The following is a 13,063-nucleotide window of genomic DNA, read 5'->3' as shown; positions in this document are numbered from 1 at the left end:
TGTGTTTTGTTATTTGATTTTGCCATGTGATTTGAGACTTTCAAATTAGATTTTCCTCTAAGTTCAGTATTTTTGTGATTTTACTTTTTTATAAATACTGACACAAAAAGTGCGCTTTGTTAGAAAATGTTCAATTGCTTTTTAAGCGTTCTCTGGTATATTTTTGCAATAAATATTCTGGATATAAAACTTATCACAGGTATATATCGAAGAAATATAGTTTCGAAAATGTCTTTAATAATAAAAGAATCAATATAGTTTGAATTGTAACATATATTCTAACGATATGTACATTATAATTACAAATATGGGAAAATGTGTTCCAAGCAACGACAAGGACGGCCCAAAATCCAGTAGATTAAAAATATCTAATATTATGCCGAAATATAAATAGACGAACAATGATATATATTATACCAAAAACGTTATGAAAAGGCACAGCGTTAAATGGAATCTTTTAGAAAGACAAATGCAAAAACAAAAACATTAATAGATAGTTGTCGCCTTATCCGGCTTCTATCAATTCTCCTATTTTTAATCAAACAGACATGTCACATTACTTTTCTTCCAACTGTTGTTCGGTTTTTATTAGTTCTTCTACACCATTGTACATTTCGCAGACAGCTTGGTATTCAGTTAGACCAAGGCGTCGTTTGTTTGATACATCGTAAACAGCTTCAGCACTTTCAGTATGTTCGCCATTCACACCTTAAAAACATACAAACACTCAAGTTCAAAGGATGTCGTAAAAATGAATGGATGTTTTTGTTATCTCAAAGGTTACAGCGCATGGTAACTTGCTTGTTATTATCGGTATTAATTTAAGTGCAAATCTCATATAAAATGGAAATTCAAAACATTTAAACATGCATTCCATTCTCAATTTTATACAAGAAAAATATCATAACATTTACGATAGACAAAGAAAAATCTTCAGCTTACAAATTACATATTTTACTTATAAATTTGAAATAAAATATTTTGACATTTGAAGGAAAATTAAAAAAAAATAACGATAAGTCTTAACTACAGGAAAATTCAAGGCGGAAAATTTTCCAACACGGTCAAAATTAAAGTCCTTTACAAATAAAACGAATGAAAAAAAACTTTCCTATTCCTAAATTGTTTTAGCAATTTATAGATCTTGAAGATGAAAGATAGTGGAAGGTACTTTTTAACACGTAAACTTTATGCGCGATGAATTTTTCGTATGTAGCAGAAACGTGTTATGTCCTTATCTTCAAAATGAATTTAGAACATAAAAATTTTAAACCACTTAAAATTAGAACTGAATTTCCAGAATTTACCTGGAAATTGTAAAATGCTGGATACGGAAAGGTGGAGGTCAAACTAAATCACCCACTAACTTTAGAGAAATCCGCAAAGAAATTATATGGGGTGATACAAACATAAAAATAAAAAATAAACCATTATTGATGCTCAATTGGACCAGAAGCAATATAATCTATATTAATGAAATTATCGACGAAAACGGTAAAATCAATGAAAAGACAATGCTGCGTAAGTTAGAAATAAAAAAACAACTGGATAGCCGAACTATCAATACTGAACAAATTTATTCCAAAATGTTGAATAGATATCCTGAAAACAAATAAATCTGTTAAAACCCGATTTGGTATTAACAAAACAATAATCAGAATGAAATAATAGAAATAAATGTAGCAGATCTTGATAACTAAACCGTCTATCAATATTTTATAAAAAACAAAATAACTCCAAACCTTGGAATTATAAAATGGCAAAGAATATAAGGCGTAAAACCATTACAAATTAGATACTCCTTATCATTTACAAGCAAAGAAATATTCACAAACAAACTTAAAGTTTATAAATGGAAATTATTTAGCTATATATTGCCGAACACAGAAAATCTTTTCAAATGGAAAATATCTAATGTCAGAGTGTGCTTTATGCAAATGCACAGACAATTATCAACATTTTTTATCGATTGTGAATTTTTAAAAGACTTGTGGAATAAAATAACAGAAAAAATTAATATCATAAACTTCTGTAAGAAAATAAACTTAATAGATATAGTCTTTGGATATAGAATAGGAGATCGACATAATAATGACATAAATCTTATTATAACTCTAATAGGTTTCTTAATTTACAAATCATTTTATACGTCGGAACAAAGAACAAAATCAACCGACACATACAACATCTTCAAAAAAGAATTTGAATTATATTTTGAAGTTAACAGATGTTTAAAAAAAACGTAAAAGTAATGTAATTCGCAAATTTCAAAAATTCTTTTAAACTGTTAGATTATAAAATATGTAAGCATAATATTCATATATAGTTTCGAAACATAACGTAGAAAATATTTACTCAAGTATCTTTAAAATGAAATACTACAAATGCAAAATAAAAATTGGCACCTCAGCTGCCGTAAAAGAAAAACCCTTAAATTACACATATTCTAAAAATTTAAATCAAAACACAATAAGGTGCATATTTAGGGAAAGACAATAAATTCATATTTCGATAAAAATAAACATATCATGTCTTAATTTTTAATAATAATCCAAAAGCGAAAAGATTAAAACATAAACTATATTATCCTTCAATTATGTCAGGTTACGATTATTTGATCACACTAAGACACATGCACGATTTTTCTAAACGAGCAATATGTGTCAGGTAGATTGTATCCAATAATGAGGATGTAAAAGTAAAGGTCAAATACGGATGAAAATTACGTAATTATAAATGTGAATGATTTGCAATTATATATGCTTATATATATTGTAATTTTTTCTATTTGTAATTGACTAACAATTAGTTGGATAATATTATAATTTTAAATGTATGTTTTACAGACAAATTAAACTTACAAGTACTAACAAAATTTATTATATACTAACGGTTAACGAGGCCGGGATAAGGTACCGGTATTTGATGTATCCACTAACAAATGTGAAAAACTATTAAAAAACATGATTTACCTTTAAAAAAAAAGGAACGTGTTATGTCAAAACCAGGCAATGCCCTACATAATAACAAACGAGTTATTACTAAAAGCAATGGTCTAATTTATACCATTATTGCTACTTTGGTTCATATTTGATTGTTTTTATAGTGCTTGAGATTATAACATAGTGATGACTGTTGTACGCCTATTTTTGACATTTTTATCTATTGTGTCTGTTTCTTTCGTTCACGCATCGTTGTGAATATAATGGAATTTGATATTACTGTCATACAAGTGAGAGGTTTAGATTGATATAAAACAAGGCTCAATCTACCATTTTCTACATTAGGAAATGCCTGTACCAAGTCAAGAATATGACAGTTGTTATCCATTCGTTTGATGTGTTTTAGCTTTAAATTTTGCCATTAGGTTAAGGACTTTTCTTTTTGAATTTTGCTCGGAGTTCATTTTTTTTGTGATTTTACTTTTTATCTGGAATTATAAAATTGTTTCATACCTCTAAGTTGCAGATTGTGTCTTTCACATATATCATTTAATATTTCTTGACATCTTTCTAATTCTGGCATTTTGAGATGAACACTGGCTCTCAAACATGTTCCAAGGTTTGATGGACAATTTGAAAGAAAACCTCTTTTATCATCATAAGCAAATTCAACTTTCATTTCAACTTGTTGTAAAGCCTGTAATTACAAGACTTAGTATAGTATAACATGATTTTGATTCATAGAAACATTTACAATTTTCACCAATAAATTATATTTTCAATTATTGTTAAAATATAAAATGCAACGTATCATAATCAATTTAAATTGTCTGATTAGGCATATACCATATGTTATTTATTCGAAAGGGTAAATGCATAGATTAGTTTGTGTGAATTCTCAAGGCGGAAGACACTTACCCTCTATAAGGATCTTGCCTTGTGAACAATTATTTCAATATTCATCTAAGGGTCTATAATTCATATGCCACTGTTCGTTTGCTAACTGTTAGAGTGCAATCTCATATAACGACTTTTCAAAATTGTAATGTTATTCGATTGGAGTAGCTTGTTTTATTCCAAAGGCTTATTCAAATCAAAGACGCACAATTTGTCTCCTTTTTTTTTTTCTTAAAGTCTATTAATATATTTCATTTCAATCAATTTTGTCGGAATTCGTATTTTCATCTACTAAAAAGGAAGGGTTAGTTATCAAGACTTCGAAATACATCGCTAAAGATTTCTATAGAACACTATACGCTCTTCCATTACAATAATGTGCCTTTATTTTATGTCAATACATGCATTATTGCTAGTCTTGAATGTTATTTACCGAACAATTACATAAAGAAAATTGGTTCCAGGTCAGAACCACTAATATATAAAAACGTTTTATGTGCAAAGGAGTGAAACTATTTTATATTCGTCGTTCTGTAATACATAGTTCATTGCACTGTCAGAAGTAAATTATTTACGAAAGCATATAAACAATTTTTTTTTTACCATGGTTTTGCTTTTTATCATGATTTTTTGTTGAATAACTAGCCCATCATGTTATTGCTTAATATATGTTCTCAAAATTACTTTCAATAATAACATTTCGCTTATGTCCTCTAAATACCATGTCAACTGATAATGTAAAAGTTCAATTATAAACTTATATTGACGTTATAGTGCTTAAAACATGTTGTTTTGATAAGCTTTATAAGATACATATGACATGATATTCAATCTTAAAATAAATTGTAATACCTAAACATTATTTAATTTATCGCACTCTCTTAAACCCTCGCTTTGTAATAAAATTAACGGTACCAATTTTCTTGCACCAGATGCGCATTTCGACAATACATGTCTCTTCAGTGATGCTCGTGGCCAAAATATTTGAAATCCAAAGCTTATATAAAAGATGAAGAGCTATAATCCAAAAGGTCCAAAAAGTATAGCCAAATATGTGAAAGGAATCAGAGCTTTGCATGAGGGAGATACATTCCTTAATTTATAATAATTTCTAATATCTTGTAAGATGTTTGACAAATTTTCTTTGAAAATGCATATCATCAATGAACACCCATACACATATTTCTAAACGAAATAACTGATAACAATTCATGCTAACGTGAACAACAAATATTGCATACACGTTTATTATTCGGATCTTTCTACAAAGGCATGGTATAATTGATGTTAGACGTTAAGAATACATCAATCATTTATCATACCATTAAAGGGTCACTAGTTACGAGGTATCTAAAAAATCTAAATTATGATTTTTATTTGTTCAATCATTAATGAAAGTGAAATAGTGAAATAATAATTCACTTTTAGCAGCTAAATTGGTTCAATTTATTCAAATTAAGATAATAAAAATTGTTAACGAATTATTCACTTGCAAGTGAATAACTCGACCTCATTAAATCTGTATCCATGTAAACTCCAATTTAACCCCGTAGAAAGAGGTAGAATAACGCATGCATTGTCCGTGTACGGTTATTAAAAGAAAAATAATGTCAGTATTGAAAGTGAAACAAAGGTAAATAATTTGATTGACTGATTCGATCCACAAATAATCATTCTTATTTAGGAAAAAACGACGTTAACATAAATTTTTAATCTATATTACAGAATTTAGTAGACCTATAAAAATCCAACGGCACGAGTTGCTTAATCTTTTTTTTTATCTATGTTTATGTTTACGTCGCTCATATGGTCGTAGAATGGTCAACTCGAAATTTAATTAGATGGCGTCATTGCCAAAATTCACACGAAACTAAGCTAAATCTGATTGAGACCCTGGCCTGAAAATTGTTTATTCTATACTTTTGATGGTTTGGAAAAATGTTTTAGATTGTTATAAATAAAATATTAGAATTCAATCAAATTGGTGAACATGTATTTGACAGCTAGTGCCCCTTTAAGATAGAACTTACAAAGATTAACCTTTTATATACAGAAGATAGGTCACTTCCTTTTTCCATTGAAATAAATCGCAGATGATCACCTTCGTTTACCCATACAATGAAAGTTTTTTTGTTATTCAAATATACACCTCGACCTACTGGCCATCCGTCATATCCTCCAGCATCTCTAAGTGTACTACAAATTTTAAAAAAAAAACTCACGTGAATATTATGGATATTTAGATTACACGATCAATACGTTTTTCTAATCCGACAGCACATGTAAGTATCTACCCTAGATTATTCAATTGCTGATTGTTTAGCCCTTTTAGAACTCATGATACTCCCTCAGCGTTTGTTTTAGAATAATTTAAGTGTATCTTAAAAGCATTATGTTTGCACGTTCAACATTTATTGTAATCAAAGTTTTCTTTTTCTCTATACAATTTTCAATTTTTAGTTAATTTGTTTACATAAATGTTTTGACAATTACTACAATGTAAAGGGATAATTTGAAATTTTCATACATTGTTTATTATATCTTCAAATTCAATCCTGACAATTTCAGATACTTTCCCCAGAGCAAACAGCTAAAAGCAATGATATAGACTTTATTTTGAATGTTTTTGACTGAACTCCCTTTTTACGGAAAAAAATCTTTACATGCAATTCATTAAGGCACCAGCATATGGAATATATGTGTCTCAATTGATACATTACTCTAAAGCTAGCTCAAAGTACGTTGATTTTGTTGAACAAGGAGTACTGCTTTCTCAAAAGTTGCTTAAGACAGGGCTATGAACCATGAAATAAAGGTCATCACTCAAGAAATTTTACGGTCGCCATCATGAGCTGATTGGCCGTTATGACAAAAGTAACTGATATTCTTCCTCAGTCATAAGAACCTTCCATCATTACCGAACTGAACAAAGAAATAACACGACCGGTGCCATATACGGTGCAGGAAATGCTTACCCTTCCGGAACACTTGATTTCACTTCCGGTTTTCAGTGGAGTTCGTTTTGTTTCTTAATTATTATTTATAACTGTTGATGTAAATGTCTTTGGTTTTGTGAGTCTTTGTTTAATCCTTGGTTTTGATTGTTATTGTCTTTGTATTGAAAGTTAAAAAAAAATGTCTCTGCATTCTGGCTATGAAAATGAAAAAATGATAATAATAGTTATGAAAAGTACCAGGATTATAATTCAATACGCCAGACGCGCGTTTCGTCTAAACGAGACTCACCAGTGACGCTCAGATCAATATATAATCTATACCATAAACCTTGATTGAGTTCACTTTAATTGTACAACCTATTGTCCTTATTGATAATCATTGGAATTGGACAATTTTGGTGAAAGAAAATACTAGGAATATATATAATTATCAACTAAATTACCGACCCTAAAGATAATTGAAAAAGGGGAAGTCACTAAAGATTGACAGAATCAAGTGTTAGATTTTATCGATCAACGAACTATTGATAATAAACTGTCATATTCCTTACTACGTTTGGGTATTTTCCGAATAAATATATACCTTTGAAGTAGTATACTATATCTATTTTTCTAAATAGAAACTATTAATTCGGTTTTAGTTTCCAGAAGAATTAGATGAATGCTGAATAAAAACTTCGTTGACTAAAAGGTATGGGATTTGTTCATTGTTGAAGGACGTATGGTGACCTGTAACTGTTAATTTCTGTTTATTCAGTCTCATATGGAGTGTTGTCTCATTAACAATTATACCTGATCTTCTTTTTTATATTTGAGTCGTTCAGAATTCAACAACAAAACTACTAGTGAGCGGTGAATAAGAAAAAACACTATGTATTACGGAAAGCATGGTCTTTCTTTTGACGACTAGTAGCAATTTAAATAATAGGTCATGTTTAAAGTTCAATTAATGAATTGAATTGAAAATTACACTTACAACACTGCATCTAAGGAATAGCAGATCTTTGTGTGTAGCTATACACAGATATCATCGTTGTAGTTGATACTAATCAAGTCTCGTCCGGTAATTTGTCTATTGGCGGACAATAATATGTAAATTAAAACGATTGTAATATAACATGAGTATTGATTACGCTTGCAGTTGTTTAAAATCGTCAATTGACCAATTAAGTCAACCAATTAAAAGCTTTATGATATTTCATAACGAATTCCGATTAAAAAAATCTTTTCTCTACTTACTGATTGTCATCTCTGAACATAATGTGATCGTCCACAAGTTGTTGATATTCATTTCTTGACATTGATTCCAGTGAATGGTATGCACCTTTTAAGTCTCCTTCAAGTGTATTCAATGCTTTTACTATAATTTCTTCCATTTCTTTTCTTTGCTAGAAATAATTTTTGAACAATAACTTTACTCAAAAAATGAAATAAGGGTGTGCTTTGTTTCGACCGTTTCTGTCAAAATGTACTACTTATTTTACTGTTGAAGATTGCTGGACATTATTTCTGTCTATTTCATTATGGTCACATTTCGAAGAACGATTCAAATAAGGGAATGGACATTTTGTAACAATTCGTATAAATATGTGTCACTCATGTTACTGTTGAATAATTTCAGAAGTCCTCATGGATTTTAAATATCAAATTATTAGTCACAATTCAATTTGTATTGTGTGCTCTTAAAAACTTCAAAAAAACAAGTTTTATAATTACCACATTTGTTAATATAGGTGGAAATGAAAATCCCTTATGACAACGCCCTATCCGAACACGAGTTGATATGATATAATTTTCTGCCTCGTCGAGCTTCCTAAAGTTAAGTTTGGCCACGTCGCCATAATCACATTTAGGGTGGTTGACTTCCTTCACTCTGTGATAATCGCATATGATTGGATCAAGGAGATCTTTAAACACTTTATAACTTTCGGGATCACATGCGTATACTCCAACTTTGCTGTCCAGGTTTTTACAACCTAAAACGAAACATTGATACAAATTAAAATCACAAAAATACTGAACTCTGGTGAAAATTCAAAAAAGAAAGTTTCTTGTCAAATGGCAAAGTCAAAAGATCATACACATCAATCAAATGGATAAAAACTGTCATAATTCTGACTCGATAGAGGCATTTTCTTATTTAAAGAACAGTGGATTAAACCTGGTTTTATAGCTAGCTAAACCTCTCACTTATATGTTATTTGTTGTGGATTCTTCACCGTTTCCATTAACTGTTAGTATATACAATAAGGTGTCAAATTACTGTTTTGTATTAAGAGACAACTGATACAGCAAGTATATGAAGCCCGAAATTTTTTTATTTCCCTTTAGTTGATTTTCAGATTATAATTTTAGAAAATTGGTGGAGAAATATAGTAGTTCGTTTGATACTTTTATATATATTTTGTATTGTTGATGTTTTTATTATCTGCATATGTCAAGTAATACATAACGATTACATCACATCTGTTATGTGTTTTAGTCAGGATGTAATGGACGAAGATGCAATACAAGAAATAATGTGGTACTTCCTTGAGAAGTATATCAAATGCGGTCTGCGTCCTTGATCAATATATTCTCTATGTCGATTTAACCCCGTATCAAATTCTTAAAAAGGCTATAAATTTATAATATGATAAACTTCAAACAGAAATATTTTGCTAAAAAATTCGGAAGAGTGGGTTCATTATATTACAAAATTTTATATTGGAACAACAGCCATTCAATACATAGCGTTCAGGTAGACAAAATTTCAGAACTAAATTGATTCTTTGGGTGTGATTAACTTTTATCTGTGTTAACGAAAACCTGAACATTTTGGCAAACATTTATATAATTGTATTTGATTTGAAAATGAATAATTCGTATTTAGTTAATCTATTTATCAGGGAAATGGATGTCGATTTTATTGGCTATTGCGATTAAATGCATAAACAATCAATTAACTCATGAGTACTTCAACAAACTGTTACGCGCACTTCTAGGAACATGAACAAACGGTTGAGTGCAACTCTATGATGAGTGAACGTAGTGTTACTTTTACCTCTAGGGTATATAAGCAAAGTGATATGTGTATCTCTGGACTATATGTAATCTCTAGAATACGTGTGACACACTCATTTATTACCGGAATGGCCCTTCGTATATATCTTACGTTTGAAAACGTCAATACAAAGGCAACACGCGAAGTTGTAGCATATACGTTTAATTATCGGAATTGAATAGTTCTATTTGTAGGGGTCCATGCTTCTGTCAATGCTTTTAGCATCGCAATAAAAATAGAAAAGGAAACATTAATGTTATCGTTCATTCTATAAAATTTGTAAATGCTTTATATCGTCACAGTTGAAAGGTTACTTTACAGGGCAGATATAAAATTGTCGGTATGAATTAGCCTTATTTTTCTATCATTACAAAATAGACCGCATGAATAAATTTTACAAATATCAAAAATTTAATCACATTTTTTTATCGATTGCGTTTAACATGTTTAATAATCCATGAATAGTGTAGCACTGTAATCACCCCCTAGATTTTGGTGGGGTTCGTGTTGTTTATTCTTTAGTTTTCCATGTTGTGTCATGTTTACTATTGTTTTTCTGTTTGTCTTTTTCATTTTTAGCCATGGCGTTGTCAGTTTGTTTTAGATTTATGAGTTTGACTGTCCCTTCGGTATCTTTCGTCCCTCTTTTAAAGTCAGTGGGTTTTTTTATATAGCTACAAAAACAATATTTGTTCAAACATGATACAATTGTTTTGGCATGAGTGAAAGAAAATACACAGTTTAATAGAATTACAGTTTTTCTTACCAGGAGGGCAGACGTTCACTTATATACATATGATAAATTGTAATACTAATCCTAGTTCAACAATATTATGAGTATATCTAAATTTTATAACGTTAGCAATGTTATTTTTTACAATAATGTTCTAAATACTTTTCTATCATACCGCATTGCCTTGTTTGTATATTATTTGATCGTGTCATTGAACATATTAAAATAATTTTAATCTATTTTAAGATATTTTCCAGAGTCTATAGCAGAATGATTCAATTACATTGATAAAATTAAAAATCAATATAAAATGTATTGAAGTCAAAACGCTCGTGATGTAATAATTTTAATTCAATGAAGCGTTTTATGTTTCCATTTTTTTTCTTATTACATTTCCTATAATTTATAGCAATTTCCTTTAAATTTTTGAAATTATTGTTTTTTTCAGTCTGTTTCAAATATTAATTATATATCATCTTTGATGGGTTATTTTTTTTTATTTCTTTTGCGACAAAAACAGTTGCAGTATATATTTACTTGCCTACCTGAACGTATGACATCAGCTAAAGTTGTTCCATATTTCGTCGAACACTTCTTTAAATTTATGTATTTCTCTTCAGATAAATGTTTCTTTAACAGAGAATTGCTTGTATGTGTACTTATGCTTCTCCATAGGTCTTCTAAATCATTGCACTCCATTTTTAAATTGATATTTACAAATGCCAATACTGAAACGTAATCAACTTTTTTATGATTTAAGATATTTTTTACCTTTAAATATGAAAGACTTTTTAAAAATGAATCGCACTATTTGCGTTGCGTAAAACATTTATGGGCTACGCTACGGAGAACTGCGTAGTTGTTCGTATATTAAGATTATTTACATTGGACGTAGTATCATATAATATTAATGAATTTATAATATATAATAATTGTTAATACGAAATTGAACTATGGTTTCCAGGACTAAATTGCCGGGTTATTAAGTGTTATATCTTTTCCCCTAAAATGTCAGACTTGTAAGGATGTTTTTCTTTGTGCCTGTAAATAAACAATAAACTTTGAGCTTGCATTTCGAACGTCTTGTTCAACCAGATTGAAGAAAATTAGTCTCTATCATGAAAGTGGCTTCATGTCGCTTCACAATAAGTAGCAAAATAAAAAATAAACTATTAATGCACAAATCCTAATAAATCAATTGTGGTCAATTTTACCTGACACAAAATATTTGTAATCTACCATTTTGACATGTTATCCATTGATATATTACCAATTTGTATTTCTATATCTAGAAGCTTATTTCTTATGAATTAAGTTGAAACTATATGTTTAATTGTGCATAAGAAATTACATTGAAAACAACAACAAAAATCGAATTAAGTTCTAAGCATGATTTAACTGAGTTGTGAAATAAAGGTATGTGGAAATACCTGTTAATGTGCACTATATACTTACTATTCTTAAAGGGATTTATGGTGTTGCTCAGTCATTAGTTTATTATGTTGTGTTTTGTGAATTGTTGTTTGCCTTTTCTACTTTACTGTATTGTAGTTGAAGAGTTGCCACCATCAATTTTGATTTGACGGTCGCAAATCTCCGTTTTACTGTCTCCGCTACGCGTCGCCAATAAAATTGCATTTGCGACCGTCAAATCTACTATTAGAATGGATTTATGATAAGCATCAATGACGGAGAAAGTTTAGGACAAGAACATTTTTATGTTGAAAAAAACTAGAATATGAACAAGAAAGACATGCTGAGGCCAATTTGTATCATGCAAGTTATGTACCGCTGTTCAAAAGTCATAAAACGATTGAGATAAAACACATCATAGATTTAAACTTAAATCGAGGGAAACACATCAACTATAAGAGAAAAACAACGAAACAAAAGAAACACTGAAGAGGAACCAAAACCAAACGACAATGCAACACACCTAGAAACAAACTATTAGATAACAACTACCATATTCCTGACTTAACAGACCACAGAAAGCCATGTCACACATTATTCTGACTTCGATTCAACAAGTTTTCGATCCAACTACTAACTTCCTAGTGTACAAATGCACAAAATACAAATTTCTTAGGTTTCTTTTTTTTCGAAATGGACCATTAGAGCTTCTACTCATACAAAGAGAATGCTACAACGGAACATTTGATTAAATAACAAGACGTTGTACAAGTATACAATTGTTTCACAATGCATTATATTGTCTACTTGACAGTTCATAATTTGTGGCCCTTATACTTTACATATAAATTTATTCTGCAATCGACCATTTATAATATACAGATACAATTGTACAGATTCACTACATCGATACGGATACAATCCGCATGTATCATATTTCTTTTGTCAACATATTTATTTAGCTTTGCATATATAACTGCATAAACACTTTTTTTTTTACTATACCGTTTTCTGCATTTTAGGGGACAGACTTATCTTTGTAATCCTCTTTTAGACATGTGATAATTAATATAAATTT

At 29.6% G+C, this 13,063-nt stretch overlaps 1 protein-coding gene across 2 annotated transcripts; it reads right to left on the bottom strand.

The window, feature by feature from the left end:
• Positions 1–261: 261 nt before the first annotated feature.
• Positions 262–12,554, bottom strand: LOC139491160 (arginine kinase-like). 2 transcript variants are annotated; one of them, XM_071278580.1, is made up of 7 exons: positions 12,509–12,554; positions 11,118–11,300; positions 8,513–8,772; positions 8,036–8,184; positions 5,870–6,035; positions 3,456–3,639; positions 444–708 (listed from the first exon to the last, which is right to left on the bottom strand). In XM_071278580.1, exons 2-7 carry the CDS (start codon positions 11,269–11,271, stop codon positions 557–559), a joined length of 1,065 nt encoding a protein of 354 aa, XP_071134681.1. In that variant the 5' UTR covers positions 11,272–11,300; positions 12,509–12,554; the 3' UTR covers positions 444–556. The 2 variants fall into 2 exon arrangements, with proteins under 2 accessions (XP_071134680.1, XP_071134681.1); XM_071278579.1 differs by lacking the exon at positions 12,509–12,554 and having other exon boundaries at positions 262–708; positions 11,118–11,368.
• Between the last annotated feature and the right edge of the window lie 509 nt (positions 12,555–13,063).

This window comes from Mytilus edulis, chromosome 10 (genome assembly GCF_963676685.1).
Source record: "Mytilus edulis chromosome 10, xbMytEdul2.2, whole genome shotgun sequence".
Classification (NCBI taxonomy): domain Eukaryota; kingdom Metazoa; phylum Mollusca; class Bivalvia; order Mytilida; family Mytilidae; genus Mytilus; species Mytilus edulis.
Note: the sequence above shows the minus strand (reverse complement) of the source record. Positions and strands in the feature narration are given on the sequence as shown.

Bases quoted from the DNA above. Each gene is read 5' to 3' on its own strand.
- LOC139491160 (XM_071278580.1), bottom strand. From the start codon at position 11,271: ATGGAGTGCAATGATTTAGAAGACCTATGGAGAAGCATAAGTACACAT. The intron at 8,773-11,117 runs GTAGGCAAGTAA...GTTTCGTTTTAG, and splicing joins AGCTGATGTCATACGTTCAG to GTTGTAAAAACCTGGACAGC. The intron at 8,185-8,512 runs GTAATTATAAAA...AATTATTTCTAG, and splicing joins CACCTATATTAACAAATGTG to CAAAGAAAAGAAATGGAAGA.